Below are 22,898 nucleotides of genomic sequence, written 5' to 3' on the forward strand. Positions count from 1 at the left end.
TTTGCTTATAATGGCGCATGTCACGGCCATAACAGAGCCAGACACCCAGACACACACCATCAGCTGTGAATGCAGTCTCATTTTTAACATCTAATCTTGCTACAACAGGCAGCTCCTGATGACACAGATCACTCTGTAGAAACGTGTAGAGCGTGACCTCTACTGTGCAGCACACGGTGACGGTGAGAGCTATATCTTGGCTGTCAGTGGTGTTTTCATCCTGTGGGCATCAGCATCCTCGTATATTCACACTTGGGGTTGTGCAATCAGGCTTCCTCATTTGACAAGCTGGTGCAACAGCCCATTGTGAAACACCGCTTTTTTGTGCCTCTCTAGATTGTCTCTTTAGGTGCAATATGGCATAAATATCGATAGCCTGAGCACCATAGGGCATTCTACAGGGCAGCAAACAGATCTAGGAGTGGAAGGAAAGTGTCATGGCAATTCACACAAAGCACTAACAATACACATTCCATGACTTGTAGGGCAGTAGTCAAATCACATATCGGGCTCACCCCATTCCCTTCCTAGACGACATGTTATAGCTTGATCCTGACAGAGGGTATATGCCTTATGGATTTTAAAGGGCCCTGCCCTACTTTTTTTGGAGAATAATTAAGTAAAGTATTATTTTCATTTTAGCTTTCTCTTCAACCCCTTCTACCTCGGGCCAGTTTTCACCTTAAAGGGGCTATCCCATGATTAATGTAAAAAAAAGTCAGACATCATATAGTACATGACAATGCCTTTCTGACAAAGCTAGAATCAGCCCTGTACCTCACTTGGATCCATAGATCTCATCATTCATTGCTCTTCTAGATTCATAACAATCTAGCAGCTCTAAGGCGGTGTGACCATTCTGCTGGAGCTCTCTCCCTATCACAGCTCAGGAGGCAGTTGAAGGATGAATCTGAGCATGTGCGGCCTTTTCAGTCAGCCGGACAAAGAAATAAGAAACAGAACAAAGAGCAGGTGGCTCTATAAAGATACAATTTTCTGAATACCTCAGTGGCTATACAACTTTTTTAATTACATGCAATTACAAAAGTATTCAGATCCAGGTGCTGATTTGAAAACTGTAGAATATTTTTCATGGGACAACCACTTTAAGGACTGAGCCATTTTTTGCGTGTATGTGTCACTTTATGTGGTAATAATTTTCAAATGCTTTTACTTATCCAAGCCATTCTGAGACTGTTTTCTCGTGACACATTGTACATCATGACATGGTAAAGTTGAGTCGATATAACTTACCTTTATTTATGAAAAAAATCCAACATTTTCCCCCCAAATTTGGAAAAATTAGCAGTTTTCAATTTTTTTTATTTCTCTGCTTTTAAGACAGATAGTGATACCAAGTGATAATAAAAGTTATTGTAAAATATAAGAGTGAATCTGGATCGTACATCCTCAATACTATGCTTTTATTTAATAACTGCTTCTCAGCATAATTAACATCGCTTCTCAGCGCAATTTATAGTATATCTACCCCTATGTTGCATACTGCACATGAGGCATTGGTATACAATTTGATCAAAAAGCATAGGCCAACTCACCACGACAAGGTTGCCTACTCAAGTGGTAACCTATTCTAAATTTGGCGCGGCAACGACCGGCGCCGCAGCACTGCACCAATAGGCAGCGAGAACCAGCAGCCAAACAACGCCCCCGCTGTCTGGCAGAGCCACCCTGGCACTGGGCCCCAACTCACCAGCACAACACCAGAGCAACAATGGCTGCCGCACAGCACCGCACCATGAGAATAAAATAGTTATTACTTTACATTTGCCATATCTCTACTTTATGTTGGCATCATTACATAACAGAAACCACCAATAAATTACCCATTTTAAAAACTACACTCCTCAAGTTATTCAAACTTTGTTAACGCTTTAGGTGTTCCACAAGACTTAAAGGAAAATAGAGGAACATTTCAATTCTTTTAGCTAATTTTCAATTTTAAGCCATTTTTCCTGTAAGGCAGCAAGGGTTTACAGCAAAACAAAACTCACTATTTATTACCTTGATTTTGCAGTTTACAGAAACACCCAATATGTGGTCATAAACTGCTGCATGTGCACATGGCAGGGCACAGAAGGAAAGGAGCAACACATGGATTTTGGAGGGCAGATTTCAATAGGAAAAGTTGCAATGTTGCACCCCTACAGTAGAAACTCCTAAAAAGTTACCCTACTTTGGATACTACGGGATAAGGTGACAATTTTATTGGTACTATTTTGGGGTACATAAGATTTTTGATCGCATGATATTCTGCTTTTTGTGAGGTAAGATAACAAAAAATGGCTGTTCAGGCACCATTTTTTATTTTAGTTTTTTTACAGCATTCACCTGGCAGGATAGATCAAGCATTATTTTTAAACAGTAGGTTGTTAATGACATGACGATTCCAAATAATGTCTATTTTTTTTTTTTGTTTCAGTTTTACATATTAAAGCACATTTTCTGAAAGCCAAATGCGGTACGCCAGACCTGCAGGGTATTGCGATTGTGAGGTCACGGTTAATGGCAAGCGAGGGTTACTCACAGTTTTGTAAGGAAACCCTGGGTAGGCATACAGCAGTGAATGAGAGGTTGGCACAAGAGAGGTGGGGCACACTCTGTATTTCGGGACCAGGCCTGATGATGGTTGAGGTGCCCTGGGTGTTGCAGGTGTTTTATGTGCCTGGGGCAAGGTCCCATTGATGTACGTGACGCCAGTGCCAATTGGACGGTGGCACACCGTATAGTGATAGGTGGAATAATTGAGGACTCAGTAGGTAAACCCAACGTCTTTTTACTTGAAGAGCACGGTGGAAACTTTATACATACAGTTCAGTTGATAAATGATTGCAATGCAGTTCCTCAGACAGTACTTCACAAACAGGTAGACTTCAGATGGCGGCAGGAAATAAACAGGCAAGATACTTGGAGGAACACAATGATGATTGCTTTACAGTGCAACCCTGCTCTATCCCCTTCAGCTATTCTAGCTGGCTGGATGCCAAGGCCCGGATGCCTAAATGCTGGCTTATGTCCTTGGTATATCGGTTCTTTCTCCAAGATCGGCACTTGCTGTATTCTATATAACCTCTGTCCATCATGGTACTTATCTGACCTGGTATTATCCTGAATTGCCTGGAGGGTAACTGCTGGCTTTCTCCCAGGAGGTGCTATCCTGCCACTGGGGCGTCTTCAGAGCGAACTAAGGCTCTCTTGATCCACAGGTAGGCTAGGATCCCTCTACTAGCCCCCTGGTTACAGCTAACAGCCTGGGCTGTTCAGCTGCATGTCAGGGAAAGGCTCTAGCTTGTGCCTTCTAACTTGTCTCTGCAGACTCCTGACCTTGACCACCTTCCCCGGTCTGGGCCTGAATATTTATACTAGGGGCTCCCTATCTCCCTCTAGTATATGGGATGTCTAACTGCAGCGACTAGGCCTGATAATGACACATTGCATACAAACAACACTTTATACATTACATAAAATATGCACAATTAGAAATGTCACTCCTGTCCCAAGTGAGGAGAAGTAACGCACACCCCAATTGACCCTCGTGTAGTGCCCACGCTTAGTCAGTGGGGCCACTACACAAATATTTTTTTATTTTTCTGCCAATCGTCTTGTGTGTGGGCTTGTTTTTTGTGGGAAGAGTTGATGTTTTTATTAGTACAATTTTTGGGTACCTACAGATGCAGCCGAGCTACGCATTAAGTAAAGAACATCAATAAAAAGACTAACTTTCCAATGGATTTCAATGGCTTATGTCACAAGATAACTAAGTCATGTGTTATCAGAGTCAGTTGTAGCTCGGCTACGTCCGTATGATTTTGTTATCGTTCAATATTACACTTTTTGGAAGCAAGGTAACAAAAAAAAGGGTGTTTTGGCACAGGTTTTATTTATTTATTTATTTTTTTACAGTGTTCACCTGGAATAAAGGAGAACTGCCTTAGTTGCCCATACCAACCAATCAGATTCCAACTTTTATTTTCGACAGTTCTACTTTACATCAGTTTGACAAATTACCCTAAAAGTATTTCTTATTTTCATTTTAGAGTTCTCTTTAGGCAGGGATAATCCATGTTAGCATGCCTGCATATAATGATCGATAATACACAGTGCCTTGAAAAAGTATTCATACCCCTTGAACTTTTCCACATTTCTTCACGTTACACCCACAAACTTGAATGCATTTTATTGGGATTTTATGTGATAGACCAACACAAAATAGCAAGTATGTGTGAAGTGAAAAGAAAATGATACAGTACATTGTTTAGAAACATTTGGATAAATACAAATCTGAAAAGTGTGGTGTGTATTTGTATTCAGCCCCCCCCCCCCCCCCCGAGTCCTATTGTGAGAATCATTGATCATTCCTACATTCTGTACTACTTCTTCTGAAGGTAACTGAAGTGTTCTGCCTCCTCGTGAGAACCATTAAGAGGTTGCTCTTCGTGAGAAAATCTGCAAAAGCCTGGTGCCCGTATGAGCCCAGAGGTGGTTAGGGAAAGAGAGGGATGATAGGCTGTCCAACAAAGCTGTGCTAGAAGGGCAGCTGCACTTTTGAGGTCTTGAGGCATGCACAGAACCCCATCCATAAGTGTGAGTATTTAAGTCTTGCATTCTTGCATTATTTGCTTGGGTTGGTACTAAGACAGAATTAAAGGGGCAGCTCTTACAGTGGTGTTTACAATGGAATGGATTAAAAGGCAGGCAGACAGCTGTATAATACAGCCACCTATTCAGGATGTTAATTTACACTCAAACTGGTTAAATTGTCTGCATTAGTTTACAGAGAATAGAGAATTAGATTAAAAGAATTCCTTTAAAACAGAGTCTAGGTACCTAACTCTCTTCTGTAAAGCCATTGAAAAGTATGATTCTGTTAAAGATCAGCAGCTGATAGGGATTCTCATTTGTGATATTACTAAAATAGGAAAAAAATTTAACCAACATCACATTATGAGGAAATTAGACATAGACATAATTAGGGATGTTCGATTTTGCCGGGTTCGGCCGAACTTCGGGTCAAACTTCGGGTTGGAACCCAAACCCGAACCCTATTCAAATCAATGGGGACCCGAACTTTGGTGCACTAAAATGGCTGTAAAATAGTCGTAGTAAGGGCTAGCGGGCTGCAAAAGGAAGTAAAATGGGGGTAAGAGCAGGAGAATTGCCCTGCAAACAAACGAGGATGGGGAAATGATTTAAAATAACATAGAATGGAAGAAAAATTAAAAATAATAATTTTGAACTAGGAGGCAGAGGTCAAAGTGGAGTAGGAGGTTGAGGAGGTGGTGGACGTTGCGGTGTAGGTGGAAGCGGCGGTAGAGGAGGAGGAGGCAGCCAACACAGTTTTTTTTTTCCCTTTATTATTATTTTTTTATAAATTTGTCACCCACCGAACTAACAGACGGATTAACCATATTAATTTCCCTGTCACAGATGCATTGCAGGTGTACCTCACACCAAAAATGTGTATATGTCACCCACCGATCTAACAGACAGATTAACTATATTAATTTTCCTGTCACGGATGCAGTGCAAGTGCACCTTACACCAAAAATAGGTATATGTCACCCACTGATTTAACAGACAGATTAACTATATTAATTTCCCTGTCACGGATGCAGTGCAGGTGTACCTCACACCAAAAATGGGTATATGTCACCCACCGAACTAACAGTCCGATTAACTATATTAATTTCCCTGTCACGGATGCAGTGCCTCCACACCAAAAATGTGTATATGTCACCCACTGAACTAACAGACAGATTAACTACTATATTTTTGTGTCAGTGGTACAAAGATGGTGCATTGAATACACAGAAAATTGCTATAGGTCACCCACAGAATTAACAGCCAGATTAATTATGATATTTCTGTTTCAGGGGTGCAAAGATGGTGCATTGCACCCACAAAAAATCGCTATAGGTCACCAACAGAATTAACTGCCAGATTAATTATTATATTTCTGTGTCAGGGGTGCAAAGCTGGTGAATTGCACCCACAAAAAATCACTATAGGTCACCCACAGAATAAATAGCCAGATTACATTCCCTCCCTGCTTCCTGTCCCTGCATCAGTGCTAATGGGTGTTATTACACGTGATCCAGCTTGTATAGAGGCTGGGTCACATGATGCACAGTTATGCCATGACTAGGCGTGGCTGTGATGGCTTCTAAGTGCCCACAGCTTAAAAGCTTGTTTATTGGCTGCCCTGAAGCCTTTCAACAAGCTTTATTAAATGCACAGACACCAAACTCGAACCCGAACTATTGCGGCAAAGTTCGGGTCCGGGTACAGTTCAGCACAGTCCAAGTGCAGTTTGGGACCGCTCAACACTATAAATAATGCTAAAGGAATTAGAACAACAGATATAGGAAGATATTTCTCCCTTGTGATTCAAGCCTGAATGCACTTTTATTAGAATTTACCCTGCATTGTTACATTTTAAGAATCTTAAATGTGTCCCTAGTTATGTAAAGAATGTTCTGAATGTAGTCAGGTCCTCCACATATATTTAAAAATTTAGCAGGCTCATGTGCTTGAGTGTGGCATGACGTAGGACGCAGGACGTGCCGCGCCTCCTACCCTCCAACCCTCCCCTCCTCCTCCAGCTTCCCTGTTGAGTGTTTGTGGAAGTCTTTGGACCGGTGGTTTGTGAAGTAAAGGAATAGCTCGGCCGAGACTAGGTCACCTGGGCGAGGGAGCAGTGAGCAAGACCGGTAGAAGGACTGAGAAACTTTGGGAGAAGTCGCCTGTCTGCTTCTGGAGGAGTTAACTGTCAGACATGCACGTGAAGTAGTGGGACTAATCAAATGGTATACTGGAACCAGGTTGGAATACCTACAGAGTGCAGATGGTTCGGCCAGAAGGAGGAATATAGCACCGAGGCAACACAAAGGATGTACAGGTGACCCGCAGAAGCGGGGTGAGAAAAGAAGCTGGTGTTAGCCGTATATCTCCTCTGTTGTTGTATGGTGTTCCTTCCTTTCTGAGCCCTGCCATGTACCCCCACAATAGTTTACCACCACATATGGGGTGTTGCCGTATTTAGGAGAAAATGGGTAACAAATTATGGGGTGCTTTTTCTCCTGTTACCCCTTGTGAAAATGAAAAATTTGGGGCAAAAGCAACATTTTATTGGAAGAAACTAAACTTTTCATTTTCACAGCCAAGTTTTTCCAAATTCTGTAAAATGCTTACAGGGTCAAAGTGCTCAGTGCACCCCTTAATATATTCTTTGAGGGGTGTAGTTTCCAAAATGGTCAACTTTTGAGGGTTTCCACTGTAGGGGTACGTCATGATCTCAAAATGGTGCCCAAAATCTGCCTCCAAAAATCATATGGCGCTCCTTACCTTTTGACCACTGCCATGTGCCCCTACAGCAGTTTACCACCACATATCAGGTTTATCTGTAAACAGCAGAATCAGAGTAATGTATATTGAGGTTTATTTTGCTGTTAACCCTTGCTGTATTGCAAGAAAAAATTTATTAGCATAAAAAATCGACAAAAAAAAAGAGAAATTTCACCTCCATTTTTCTTTTATTTTTGTGGAACATCTCAAGGGTTAACAAAGTTTGTAACATCAGTTTTGAATAATTTGAGGGGTATATTTTCTAAAATTGGGTAATTATTGGGTGGTTTCCGTTACATAAGCCTTTCTAAATCACTTCATAACTGAATTGATGCTTTAAAAATTGTTTTGCTAATTTTCTTGAAAAATTGCTTCTAAAATTCTAACCCTTCTAATGTCCTAAGAAAATTAAATGACATTTACAAAATAATGCCAACATAAAGCAGACATATGGAAAATGTAAAGTAATAACTATTTTGTGAGGTATCACTATCTGCCATAAAAGAAGAGAAATTCATATTTGAAAAAAAGTGAATTTTTCCTAATTTTCAATTTTTTGGGGATTTTTTTAATAAATATATGTAAAACATATTGACTCAAATGTATCATTAACATGAAGTACAATGTATCAACATTCTCAGAATGGCTTGGATAAGAAAAAGCTTTCCAAAGTTATTACCACATAGTTATTACCACGAGTGACACATGTCAGATTTGCAAAAATCGGCCTGGGATTTAAGGTGAAAAGTGGTTCGGTACTGAAGGGGTTAATAAGCTTACTCATACTTTGTGTACAAACAAATGACAGACTACTAGATTTTCTTACCTTACTTCGAATTTGTCCTGATGTGGACACCTTACGGATGAGTTTGTGGGAAATACCCTCTTGTTCACCCTCACTGTCAGAAGATTCCTCTCCTGTAGTCTCTGTTGTAGGCAGCTTGTCTGAGTCAAGTGATGAGACTGAATCTCGTGTTGGTCTTTGAAACAAATCATCTGGAGTCAGCTTCTGAGCCATGATGTGAGAACTTGAATTGTACCTATAATATAGTATAGCTAAAATTATCTTAAGAATCAGAGAGAATATAATAACATTTATGCAAGTACAAGATGAATTCTATTGATTCCAGCTAATACGTGCTTCTATTAACCTTAAAGAGGACATTTCAGCTCCCATATGTACTGTATTTAAGCAAAAACTTATTATCTTCATGAAATAACAATTCTGGGGCATATTTTTCTAGTGCTCTGCGCTGCACTGCTCCTCTGTTACATGCTTCTATTAACCTTAAAGGTGTTATCCATATTCTATAATGTCCCCCACATGCCTAGGCCCCTTACACAGATAGTACTTAAAGTGCCTTGCAAAAGTATTCACCCCCCTTGACTTTTTTCGTATTTTGGTACATTACAGCCTTAAGTTCAATGTTTTGTTTATCTGAATTTCATGTGATGGATCAGAACACAATAGTCTAAGTTGGTGAAGTGAAATGAGAAAAATATATAAATAAAACTATTGTTTAGAAATAGAAAACAGAAAGTTGGCATGTGCGTATGTATTCACCCCCTTTATTAGAAAGCCTATAAAGCTCTGGTGCAACCAATTACCTTCAGAAGTCACATAATTAGTGAAAAGATGTCCACCTGTGTGCAATCTAAGTGTCACATGATCTGTCATTACATATACACACCTTTTTTGAAAGGCTCCAGAGGCTGCAACACCTAAGCAAGAGGCATCATTAACCAAACACTGCCATGAAGACCAAGGAACTCTCCAAACAAGTAAAGGGACAATGTTGTTGAGAAGTCAGGGTTAGGTTATAAAAAAATATCCAAATCTTTGATGATCCCCAAGAGCACCATCAAATCTATCATAACTAGAGTTGAGCGAACACCTGGATGTTCGGGTTCGAGAAGTTCGGCCGAACTTCCCGGAAATGTTCGGGTTCGGGATCCGAACCCGAACCCCATTGAAGTCAATGGGGACCCGAACTTTTCGGCACTAAAAAGGCTGTAAAACAGCCCAGGAAAGAGCTAGAGGGCTGCAAAAGGCAGCAACATGTAGGTAAATCCCCTGCAAACAAATGTGGATAGGGAAATGAATTAAAATTAAAATAAAATATATAAAAATAAACCAATATCAATTGGAGAGAGGTCCCATAGCAGAGAATCTGGCTTCACGTCAGCAGAGAATCAGTCTTCATGCCATAGCAGAGAATCTGGCTTCACGTCACCCACCACTGTAACAGGCCACTGTCACATATTTAGGCCCAGGCACCCAGGCAGAGGAGAGAGGTCCCATAACAGAGATTCAGGCTTCATGTCAGCAGAGAATCCGTCTTCATGTCATAGCAGAGAATCAGGCTTCACGTCACCCACCACTGGAACAGGCCACTGTCACATATTTAGGCCCAGGCACCCAGGCAGAGGAGAGAGGTCCCATAACAGAGATTCAGGCTTCATGTCAGCAGAGAATCAGTCTTCATGTCATAGCAGAGAATCAGGCTTCACGTCACCCACCACTAGAACAGGCCACTGTCACATATTTAGGCCCAGGCACCCAGGCAGAGGAGAGAGGTCCCATAACAGAGATTCAGGCTTCATGTCAGCAGAGAATCAGTCTTCATGTCATAGCAGAGAATCAGGCTTCACGTCACCCACCACTGGAACAGGCCACTGTCACATATTTAGGCCCAGGCACCCAGGCAGAGGAGAGAGGTCCCATAACAGAGATTCAGGCTTCATGTCAGCAGAGAATCAGTCTTCATGTCATAGCAGAGAATCAGGCTTCACGTCACCCACCACTGGAACAGGCCACTGTCACATATTTAGGCCCCGGCACCCAGACAGAGGAGAGAGGTCCCGTAACAGAGAATCTGGCTTCATGTCAGCACAGAATCAGTCTTCATGTCATAGCAGAGAATCAGGCTTCACGTCACCCACCACTGGAACAGGCCACTGTCACATATTTAGGCCCCGGCACCCAGACAGAGGAGAGAGGTCCCGTAACAGAGAATCTGGCTTCATGTCAGCACAGAATCAGTCTTTATGTCATAGCAGAGAATCAGGCTTCATGTCACCCACCACTGGAACAGGCCACTGTCACATATTTAGGCCCAGGCACCCAGGCAGAGGAAAGAGGTCGCGTAACAGAGAATCTGGCTTCATGTCAGCACAGAATCAGTCTTCATGTCATAGCAGAGAATCAGGCTTCACGTCACCCACCACTGGAACAGGCCACTGTCACATATTTAGGCCCCGGCACCCAGACAGAGGAGAGAGGTCCCGTAACAGAGAATCTGGCTTCATGTCAGCACAGAATCAGTCTTCATGTCATAGCAGAGAATCAGGCTTCACGTCACCCACCACTGGAACAGGCCACTGTCACATATTTAGGCCCCGGCACCCAGACAGAGGAGAGAGGTCCCGTAACAGAGAATCTGGCTTCATGTCAGCACAGAATCAGTCTTCATGTCATAGCAGAGAATCAGGCTTCACGTCACCCACCACTAGAACAGGCCACTGTCACATATTTAGGCCCAGGCACCCAGGCAGAGGAGAGAGGTCCCATAACAGAGATTCAGGCTTCATGTCAGCAGAGAATCAGTCTTCATGTCATAGCAGAGAATCAGGCTTCACGTCACCCACCACTAGAACAGGCCACTGTCACATATTTAGGCCCAGGCACCCAGGCAGAGGAGAGAGGTCCCATAACAGAGATTCAGGCTTCATGTCAGCAGAGAATCAGTCTTCATGTCATAGCAGAGAATCAGGCTTCACGTCACCCACCACTGGAACAGGCCACTGTCACATATTTAGGCCCAGGCACCCAGGCAGAGGAGAGAGGTCCCATAACAGAGATTCAGGCTTCATGTCAGCAGAGAATCAGTCTTCATGTCATAGCAGAGAATCAGGCTTCACGTCACCCACCACTGGAACAGGCCACTGTCACATATTTAGGCCCAGGCACCCAGGCAGAGGAGAGAGGTCCCATAACAGAGATTCAGGCTTCATGTCAGCAGAGAATCAGTCTTCATGTCATAGCAGAGAATCAGGCTTCACGTCACCCACCACTGGAACAGACCACTGTCACATATTTAGGCCCAGGCACCCAGGCAGAGGAGAGAGGTCCCATAACAGAGATTCAGGCTTCATGTCAGCAGAGAATCAGTATTCATGTCATAGCAGAGAATCAGGCTTCACGTCACCCACCACTGGAACAGGCCACTGTCACATATTTAGGCCCCGGCACCCAGACAGAGGAGAGAGGTCCCGTAACAGAGAATCTGGCTTCATGTCAGCACAGAATCAGTCTTCATGTCATAGCAGAGAATCAGGCTTCACGTCACCCACCACTGGAACAGGCCACTGTCACATATTTAGGCCCCGGCACCCAGACAGAGGAGAGAGGTCCCGTAACAGAGAATCTGGCTTCATGTCAGCACAGAATCAGTCTTCATGTCATAGCAGAGAATCAGGCTTCATGTCACCCACCACTGGAACAGGCCACTGTCACATATTTAGGCCCAGGCACCCAGGCAGAGGAAAGAGGTCGCGTAACAGAGAATCTGGCTTCATGTCAGCACAGAATCAGTCTTCATGTCATAGCAGAGAATCAGGCTTCACGTCACCCACCACTGGAACAGGCCACTGTCACACATTTAGGCCCCGGCACCCAGACAGAGGAGAGGTTCATTCAACTTTGGGTTGCCCCGCAATATAATGATAAAATGAAAATAAAAATAGGATTGAATGAGGAAGTGCCCTGTAGTACAATAATATATTGTTATGGGGAGGTAGTTAATGTCTAATCTGCACAAGGGATGGACAGGTCCTGTGGGATCCATGCCTGGTTCATTTTTATGAACGGCAGCTTGTCCACATTGGCTGTAGACTGGCGGCTGCGTTTGTCTGTAATGACGCCCCCTGCCGTGCTGAATACACGTTCAGACAAAACGCTGGCCGCCGGGCAGGCCAGCACCTCCAAGGCATAAAAGGCTAGCTCTGGCCACGTGGACAATTTGGAGACCCAGAAGTTGAATGGGGCCGAACCATCAGTCAGTACGTGGAGGGGTGTGCACAGGTACTGTTCCACCATGTTAGTGAAATGTTGCCTCCTGCTAACACGTTCCGTATCAGGTGGTGGTGCACTTAGCTGTGGCGTGGTGACAAAACTTTTCCACATCTCTGCCATGCTAACCCTGCCCGCAGAGGAGCTGGCCGTGACACAGCTGCGTTAGCGACCTCTTGCTCCTCCTCTGCCTTCGCCTTGGGCTTCCACTGGTTCCCCTGTGACATTTGGGAATGCTCTCAGTAGCGCGTCTACCAACGTGCGCTTGTACTCGCGCATCTTCCTATCACGCTCCAGTGTAGGAAGTAAGGTGGGCACATTGTCTTTGTACCGGGGATCCAGCAGGGTGGCAACCCAGTAGTCCGCACACGTTAAAATGTGGGCAACTCTGCTGTCGTTGCGCAGGCACTGCAGCATGTAGTCGCTCATGTGTGCCAGGCTGCCCAGAGGTAAGGACAAGCTGTCCTCTGTGGGAGGCGTATCGTCATCGTCCTGTGTTTCCCCCCAGCCACGCACCAGTGATGGGCCCGAGATGCTTTGGGTGCCACCCCGCTGTGAACATGCTTCATCCTCATCCTCCTCCACCTCCTCCTCATCCTCGTCCTCCTCATCCTCCAGTAGTGGGCCCTGTCTGGCCACATTTGTACCTGGCCTCTGCTGTTGCAAAAAACCTCCCTCTGAGTCACTTCGAAGAGACTGGCCTGAAAGTGCTAAAAATGACCCCTCTTCCTCCTCTTCCTCCTGGGCCACCTCCTCTTCCATCATCGCCCTAAGTGTTTTCTCAAGGAGACATAGAAGTGGTATTGTAACGCTGATAACGGCGTCATCGCCACTGGTCATGTTGGTGGAGTACTCGAAACAGCGCAACAGGGCACACAGGTCTCGCATGGAGGCCCAGTCATTGGTAGTGAAGTGGTGCTGTTCCGCAGTGCGACTGGCCCGTGCATGCTGCAGCTGAAACTCCACTATGGCCTGCTGCTGCTCGCACAGTCTGTCCAGCATGTGCAAGGTGGAGTTCCACCTGGTGGGCACATCGCACATGAGGCGGTGAGCGTGAAGGCCGAAGTTACGCTGTAGCGCAGACAGGCGTGCAGCAGCAGGGTGTGAACGCCGGAAGCGCGAACAGACGGCCCGCACTTTATGCAGCAGCTCTGACATGTCGGGGTAGTTGCGAATGAACTTTTGCACCACCAAATTCAGCACATGCGCCAGGCAAGGGATGTGCGTCAAACCGGCTAGTCCCAGAGCTGCAACGAGATTTCGCCCATTATCGCACACCACCAGGCCGGGCTTGAGGCTCACCGGCAGCAACCACTCGTCGGTCTGTTGTTCTATACCCCGCCACAACTTCTGTGCGGTGTGGGGCCTGTCCCCCAAACATATGAGTTTCAGAACGGCCTGCTGACGTTTACCCCGGGCTGTGCTGAAGTTGGTGGTGAAGGTGTGTGGCTGACTGGATGAGCAGGTGGAAGAAGAGGAGGAGGAAGCTGAGTAGGAGGAGGAGGAGACAGGAGGCAAAGAATGTTGCCCTGCGATCCTTGGCGGCGGAAGGACGTGCGCCAAACAGCTCTCCGCCTGGGGCCCAGCCGCCACTACATTTACCCAGTGTGCAGTTAGGGAGATATAGCGTCCCTGGCCGTGCTTACTGGTCCACGTATCTGTGGTTAGGTGGACCTTGCCACAGATGGCGTTGCGCAGTGCACACTTGATTTTATCGGACACTTGGTTGTGCAGGGAAGGCACGGCTCTCTTGGAGAAGTAGTGGCGGCTGGAAACAACATACTGTGGGACAGCAAGCGACATGAGCTGTTTGAAGCTGTCTGTGTCCACCAGCCTAAATGACAGCATTTCATGCTGGCATTCAGGGCCAGGGATCGAGGGTGGCTAGGTGGGAATTTACGCTTTCTCTCAAATGTTTGTGAGATGGAGAGCTGAACGCTGCCGTGTGACATGGTTGAGATGCTTGGTGACGCAGGTGGTGGTGTTGGTGGTACATCCCATGTTTGCTGGGCGGCAGGTGCCAACATTCATCCAGAGGCGGAGGAAGAGGCCAAGGCGGCGGCAGCAGCAGAAGAGGCCGAGGCGGCAGCAGCAGAAGAGGTAGCAGGGGGAGCCTGAGTGACTTCTTTGTTTTTAAGGTGTTTACTCCACTGCAGTTCATGCTTTGCATGCAGGTGCCTGGTCATGCAGGTTGTGCTAAGGTTCAGAAAGTTAATGCCTCGCTTCAGGCTCTGATGGCACAGTGTGCAAACCACTCGGGTCTTGTCGTCAGCACATTGTTTAAAGAAATGCCATGCCAGAGAACTCCTTGAAGCTGCCTTTGGGGTGCTCGGTCCCAGATGGCGGTGGTCAGTAGCAGGCGGAGTCTCTTGGCGGCGGGTGTTCTGATTTTGCCCACTGCTCCCACTTTGTCTTTTGCTACGCTGTTGGCTCGGTCTCACCACTGCCTCTTCCTCCGAATTCTGAAAGTCAGTGGCACGACCTTCATTCCATGTGGGGTCTAGGACCTCATCGTCCCCTGTATCGTCTTCCACCCAGTCTTCCTCTCTGACCTCCTGTTCAGTCTGCACACTGCAGAAAGACGCAGCAGTTGGCACCTGTGTTTCGTCATCATCAGAGACGTGCTGAGGTGGTATTCCCATGTCCTCATCATCAGGAAACATAAGTGGTTGTGCGTTAGTGCATTCTATCTCTTCCACCCCTGGGGAAGGGCTAGGTGGATGCCCTTGGGAAACCCTGGCAGCAGAGTCTTCAAACAGCATAAGAGACTGCTGCATAACTTGAGGCTCAGACAGTTTCCCTGATATGCATGGGGGTGATGTGACAGACTGATGGGCTTGGTTTTCATGCGCCATCTGTGCGCTTTCTGCAGAAGACTACCCAGTCTTCTGCAGAAGACTACCCAGGGAGATAATGTGAACGTGCTGGATGCACTGTCGGCCACCCAATTGACTAATGCCTGTACCTGCTCAGGCCTTACCATCCTTAGAACGGCATTGGGCCCCACCAAATATCCCTGTAAATTCTGGCGGCTACTGGGACCTGAGGTAGTTGGTACACTAGGACGTGTGGCTGTGGCAGAACGGCCACGTCCTCTCCCAGCACCAGAGGGTCCACTAACACCACCACGACCATGTCCACGTCCGCGTCCCTTATTAGATGTTTTCCTCATTGTTCCCGTTCACCACAATTTTGAAAATGGCAAATTTGGGAATACTTTTTCAACCCAGAACAAAAATTGTGCTTTTACGGTCACTACAAATAATTTAACCAGCTAAAACAGTACAGATTTGGTTGAATATAAATGTGAGGCCTATTTTTTTCGCGCTGTGTGACAGATATACCTTTAATCACAGAATCAGACTTCTATCTGCACGGTAGCGTGTGTGTTAAGTTTTTCATAATGACACTATCAGCACCTTGAATCTAAGATATCCTTTTTGGGATAGATTTAAAGTAGGCCTGATATAGCAGAAACTACTAATTTTGAGAATGGCAAATTTGGGAATAGTTTTTCAACCCAGAACAAAAACTGTGCTTTTACGGTCACTACAAATAATTTGACCAGCTAAAACAGTACAGATTTGGTTGAATAGAAATGTGAGGCCTATTTGTTTTGCGCTGTGTGACAGATATACCTTTAATCACAGAATTAGACTTGTATCTGCACGGTAGCGTGTGTGTTAAGTTTTTCAGAATGACACTATCAGCACCTTGAATCTAAGATATCCTTTTTGGGATAGATTTAAAGTAGGCCTGATATAGCAGAAACTACTAATTTTGAGAATGGCAAATTTGGGAATAGTTTTTCAACCCAGAACAAAAACTGTGCTTTTACGGTCACTACAAATAATTTGACCAGCTAAAACAGTACAGATTTGGTTGAATAGAAATGTGAGGCCTATTTTTTACGCACTGTGTGACAGATATACCTTTAATCACAGAATTAGACTTGTATCTGCACGGTAGCGTGTGTGTTAAGTTTTTCAGAATGACACTATCAGCACCTTGAATCTAAGATATCCTTTTTGGGATAGATTTAAAGTAGGCCTGATATAGCAGAAACTACTAATTTTGAGAATGGCAAATTTGGGAATAGTTTTTCAACCCAGAACAAAAACTGTGCTTTTACGGTCACTACAAATAATTTGACCAGCTAAAACAGTACAGATTTGGTTGAATAGAAATGTGAGGCCTATTTTTTACGCACTGTGTGACAGATATACCTTTAATCACAGAATTAGACTTGTATCTGCACGGTAGCGTGTGTGTTAAGTTTTTCAGAATGACACTATCAGCACCTTGAATCTAAGATATCCTTTTTGGGATAGATTTAAAGTAGGCCTGATATAGCAGAAACTACTAATTTTGAGAATGGCAAATTTGGGAATAGTTTTTCAACCCAGAACAAAAACTGTGCTTTTACGGTCACTACAAATAATTTGACCAGCTAAAACAGTACAGATTTGGTTGAATAGAAATGTGAGGCCTATTTTTTACGCACTGTGTGACAGATATACCTTTAATCACAGAATTAGACTTGTATCTGCACGGTAGCGTGTGTGTTAAGTTTTTCAGAATGACACTATCAGCACCTTGAATCTAAGATATCCTTTTTGGGATAGATTTAAAGTAGGCCTGATATAGCAGAAACTACTAATTTTGAGAATGGCAAATTTGGGAATAATTTTTCAACCCAGAACAAAAACTGTGCTTTTACGGTCACTACAAATAACTTGACCAGCTAAAACAGTACTGATTTGGAGGAATATAAATGTCAGGTCTATTTTTTAGGCGCTGGGTGACAGGCTCAACTTGCCCCTGATGTAGTATATGGCCAAAAAATAACCACACTATTGATGGTTAAATGCACTTGGGTGACACAGGCTCAGCCTGCACCTGATGTAGTATATGGCCAAAAAATAACCACACTGTTGATGGTTAAATGCACTTGGGTGACACAGGCTCAGCCTGCACCTGATGTAGTATATGGCCAAAAAATAACCACACTGTTGATGGTTAAATGCACTTGGGTGACACAGGCTCAGCCTGCACCTGATGTAGTATATGGCCAAAAAATAACCACACTGTTGATGGTTAAATGCACTTGGGTGACACAGGCTCAGCCTGCAGCTGATGTAGGATATAGCAAAAAATAACCACACTATTGATGGTCAAATGCACTTGGTGGTAGCTTGTGCTGGTGCACCACAAGACACAAAATGGCCGCCGATCACCCCAGAAAAAAGTGATATAAAAACGCTCTGGGCAGCCTAAAAAAAGTGAGCAATTCAATATTAGCACTTCAATGATCCACAGCTGGAGATCGATCACTGAATTAAGTCTTTTGGAGGAGTTAATCTGCCTAATCTCGCCCTAACGTCGCAGCAGCAACCTCTCCCTATGCTTGAATCAGCAGAGTGACGTGCAGCGCTACGTGACCCAAGCTTATATAGAGGCTGGGTCACATGCTGCACTGGCCAATCACAGCCATGCCAATAGTAGGCAAGGCTGTGATGGCCTCTTGGGGCAAGTAGTATGACGCTTGTTGATTGGCTGCCTTGCAGCCTTTCAAAAAGCGCCAAGAAAGCGCCGAACACCGAACCCGAACCCAGACTTTTACGAAAATGTTCGGGTTCGGGTCCGTGTCACGGACACCCCAAAATTCGGTACGAACCCGAACTATACAGTTCGGGTTCGCTCATCCCTAATCATAACCAAATGGAAAGAACATGGAACAACAGCAAACCTACCAAGAGACGGCCGCCCACCAAAACTCACGGACCGAGCAAGGAGGGCATTAATCAGAGAGGCAGCACAGAGACCTAAGGTAACCCTGGAGGAGCTGCAGAGTTCCACAGCAGAGACTGGAGTATCTGTACATAGGACGACAATAAGCCATACGCTCCATAGAGTTGGGCTTTATGGCAAAGTGGCCAGAAGAAAGCCATTACTTTCAGCTAAAAACAAAAAGGCACATTGTGAGTTTGCGAAAAGGCATGTGGGAGACTCCCAAAATGTATGGAGGAAGGTGCTCTGGTCTGATGAGACAAAAATTGAACTTTTCGGCCATCAACGAAAACGAAACACAACACATCACATCACCCAAAGAACACCATCCCCACAGTAAAACATGGTGGTGGCAGCATCATGCTGTAGGGATGTTTTTCAGCAGCCTGGACTGGGAAACTGGTCAGAGTTGAGGGAAAGATGGATGGTTCTAAATACAGGGATATTCTTGAGCAAAACCTGCACCACTCTGTGCGTGATTTGAGGCTAGGATGGAGGTTCACCTTCCAGCAGGACAATGACCCCAAACACACTGCTAAAGCAACACTTGAGTGGTTCAAAGGGAAACATGTAAATGTGTTGGAATGGGGGCAGCCAATAGCAGGCTGCAACGGGGACGAGCCTCCCTAGCACTCCGGGTGATGCAAGGGAGGCTGGTTCCCCTAATGGCCTGCTATTGGCTGATCCTCTACCCGCCCTTCGCCGGACTTTGATCCGCGTGAAGGGGAAATGCAGCAGCAGCCGTGCCGGTATGAGAAGCGATGCGGGTGCCAGGAAGCAAGGTAATTACTATCTGTGTGAGGGGCCAGGACATACAGGCAGGTACATAAATATTGGGACATCGACACAATTGTAACATTTTTGGCTCTATACGCCACCACAATGGATTTGAAATGAAACGAACTAAATGTGCTTTAACTGCAGACTGTCAGCTTTAATTTGAGGGTATTTACATCCAAATCAGGTGAATGGTGTATGAATTACAACAGTTTGCATATGTGCCTCCCACTTATTACGGGACCAAAAGTAATGGGACAATTGGCTTCTCAGCTGTTCCATGGCCAGGTGTGTGTTATTTCCTCATTATCCCAATTACAATGAGCAGATAAAAGGTCCAGAGTTCATTTCAAGTGTGCTATTTGCATTTGGATTTAGAGTTGAGTGACACCTAGAAGTTCGGGTTCGACGGGTTCGGCCGAACTTCACAAGAAAGTCTGAGTTCAGGACCCGAACTTGACCCTGAACCTGAACCCCATTGAAGTCAATGGGGACCTGAACTTTGGAGCACTAAAATGGCTCTAAAAAAGTCATGGAAAGGTCTAGAGGGCTGCAAATGGCATCAAAATGTGGTTAAAAGCACGGCAAGTGCTCTGCAAACAAATGTGGATAGGGAAAAGACTTAAAATAACATAAAATACATAAAAATTTAAAATAATAATCTTGATCTAGGAGGACGAGGTCCATATGGAGTAGGAGGTTGCGGAGGCGGTGGATGTGGCAGTGTAGGTGGAAGCGGCGGTGCAGGAGGAGGAGGTAGCCAACACTGGTTTTTGGTTTTGTTCTTTTATTTTATTTTTATTTTTTTTTGTTTAAATTTGGGTAGACCCCAAAACATTGGGAAATCTAACCTGTGATAACCCCCTCCAGCCGTGCTAAACAAATGTTCAGACAATACACTGGCTGCAGGGCAGGCCAGCACCTCCAAGGCGAAAAGGGCAAGCTCAGGCCATGTGCCCGATGATTTGGAGACCCAGAAGTTGAAGGGGGCAGACAGTTCAGATATCACAGACAAAAACTGGTGAATTTCACCCGACAATGTAACAGACAAATTAGTGAAATTTATTAACCTATCCACTCAGGGCCGGTACAAGGCAGGGGCCGAAGGAGCGGGTGCCCTGGGCGCTACCATTTGCGGACAGGAGGGGGGCGCAGGTGAAGTGCCACGGCCCCCCCTACATCATGCTGTGCCCCCCCATGTGCCCCCCCAACTAAAATGACCCCCCCCCCCCCCAAGTGAGCAGCCGCCGCCGGGCACAGGGAGATGAGCGCTTCCATTGCGCTCATCTCCATTGTAAACTGTCTGTGCCAGCGGAGGTGCAGGGGAGGGAGAGGCGTGTCCCTTCCCTTTCCTCTGATAGGCTGCAGGCAGGCACCGAAGTGGAGGAGAGGCCCCGCCCCCTAATTACTCCTGTTTACCTTTCTAAAGCTAAAGGACCTTTGATGATGTCATCACAGGTCCTGTAAGGGAACTGCACAGTGTAAAGTGTAGTTCCCAGGTTAGAACAGTGCATCTGCCAGGACCTGTGATGACATCATCTTCAACATCACAGGTCCTGCAGAATCTAGCAAAGGAACTGCACCAAAAATGGTGTAGTTCCTAGGTTTCAAAGGTACATCTGCCAGGACCTGTGATGACATCATCACAGGTCCTTCAACCCCTAACAGCAAGTATTAAAAGTTCACAAGCAGCTCTGTATTGATCCATACAGACTGGAATGGAGAGGTAAGAGGAGGTCCTCCACTTTTCATCATTTACCCCCCCCCCCCCCCCTCCATGCCCTGTTTTTACTCATTGCTCACTCATGTATACTACTTCAGACAGTTACCACTACCTCATGTACCTCACAGTGACTATAATGCATAACTGACCACATATTTCTATAAACACTGCATCTACAGTATTATACCTTCTATGTGTCACATCAATACACTGCTCTGTATATATATATATATATATATATATATATATACACACACATACATGCACACACACTGCATATATTACACAGTATTATACATGCAATATGTACAGATATATAGTATATACCGCAGTGCACTGATATGTGAGGTATGAGGTATAATAGATGCTGTGTGTACAGATATCAGTACACTTCTGTATATACTATATATGTGAGGTACGAGGTATAATAGATGCAGTGTGTACAGATATATAGTATATACAGCAGTGTACTGATATGTGAGGTACGAGGTGTCAATACACTGCTGTATTTACTATATACCTGTACACACTGCATCTATTATACCTCGTACCTCACATATTACACTACTGTATATACTGTATACACTGCATATATTATACCCCGTACCTGACATATCAGTACACTGCTGTATATACTATATACCTGTACACACTGCATCTATTATACCCTGTACCTCACATATCAGAACACTAGGGAATATACTATATACCTGTACACACTGCATCTATTATACCTCGTACCTCACATATTACACTACTGTATATACTGTATACACTGCATATATTATACCCCGTACCTCACATATCAGTACACTGCTGTATATACTATATACCTGTACACACTGCATCTATTATACCCTGTACCTCACATATCAGAACACTAGGGAATATACTATATACCTGTACACACTGCATCTATTATACCGCGTACCTCACATAACTGTACACTGCTGTATATAATATACATCTGCATCTATTATACCTCTTTTGTGTGCCAGGGCTGTTTTGTAATCCCATTCCGGCCCTGATGGCATAAATTATAAAACGCAGCAGCAAGAATAGTTCATGGAACAAAGGGAGGGGCTATAAAAGGGGAATGGGGGCCCAATTTAGATTCCTGCTATGGGGCCCAGTGATTTTTATGTACACCCCTGGCTGCAGGCACTAGGCCGGCAGCCTATCAGAGGCCGGCGCAATGACGTCATCGTGCCGCCTGAGCCTTACATTACAGCGTGGGACACAGGAAGAGGCTGCATCGCATCGCTGACACTTAGGTAAGTATAAGTGTTTTTTTTTTGTTTTTTTTTACAATAGTGTTACTGGCACATTGGGGGGGCTTATTACAAAACTGGCACATGATGATGGGGGGGACTTTATACTGGCACATGATGATGGGGGGGAACTTTATAGTGTCTGTGACTTTCAAAGTCCCACAGTCCTTTGTTCTATTGCTTTAAGTATATTCTTGTTTTGAAACAACATTGATTCTTTCTTAAAAACGGGGGGGGGGGGGGGGGGGGGGGGGCGCAGTTTGCCATCTTCGCCCTGGGCACCAAATGGCCTTGTCCCAGCCCTGTATCCACTAGATAGAGCAGGGGTATATCACCGCTAAAAATCAGTGAATTTCACCCGACAATGTAACAGAATGTAACAGACAAATTAGTGAAATTTTTTAACCTGTCCACTAGGTAGAGCAGGGGTTTATCACAGCCAAAATTTGGGATATGTAACCAAACAATGTATCAGATAAATTAATGAAATGTCTTAAAATAATATAAAATACGTAAAAATGAACAAAAAATAATCTTGATGTATGAGGTGGAGGTCTATATGGGGTAGGAAGTTGAGGAGGTGGTGGAAGCGGCAGTGGAGGAGGACGAGGTAGCCAACACTGGTTTTTGGTTTAAACTATTTATTTTTTTATTTATTTTGTTAAAATTAGGGTACATCCCAAAAGGGTGGGAAATATCAAAAATACAACAATGAGCAATTGAGCTGAAATATAACAATGGATGGGTAAGGCCGGTATACATGTCTATTCAACACAAGGTACGGACAAGTCCTGTGGGATCCATGCCTGGTTCATTTTTATGAACGTGAGCTTGTCCACATTGGCTATGGACAGGCGGTTGCGCTTTTCTGTGATAACGCCCCCTGCCATGCTAAACACATGTT

General features: G+C 44.8%; 1 protein-coding gene across 3 annotated transcripts in view; it reads right to left on the reverse strand.

Annotated features, from left to right (window-relative positions):
• DGKK (diacylglycerol kinase kappa) overlaps positions 1-22,898 on the reverse strand; it is a 345,826-nt gene that overhangs the window by 216,958 nt on the left and 105,970 nt on the right. For all 3 annotated transcript variants that reach the window (XM_040405534.1, XM_040405535.1, XM_040405533.1), the window contains exon 2: positions 8,189-8,402. In XM_040405534.1, coding sequence (XP_040261468.1) covers positions 8,189-8,402 — 214 coding nt within the window. The remainder of the gene's footprint in view (positions 1-8,188; positions 8,403-22,898) is intronic.

This window comes from Bufo bufo, chromosome 8, assembly GCF_905171765.1.
Source record: "Bufo bufo chromosome 8, aBufBuf1.1, whole genome shotgun sequence".
NCBI classification, from domain to species: domain Eukaryota; kingdom Metazoa; phylum Chordata; class Amphibia; order Anura; family Bufonidae; genus Bufo; species Bufo bufo.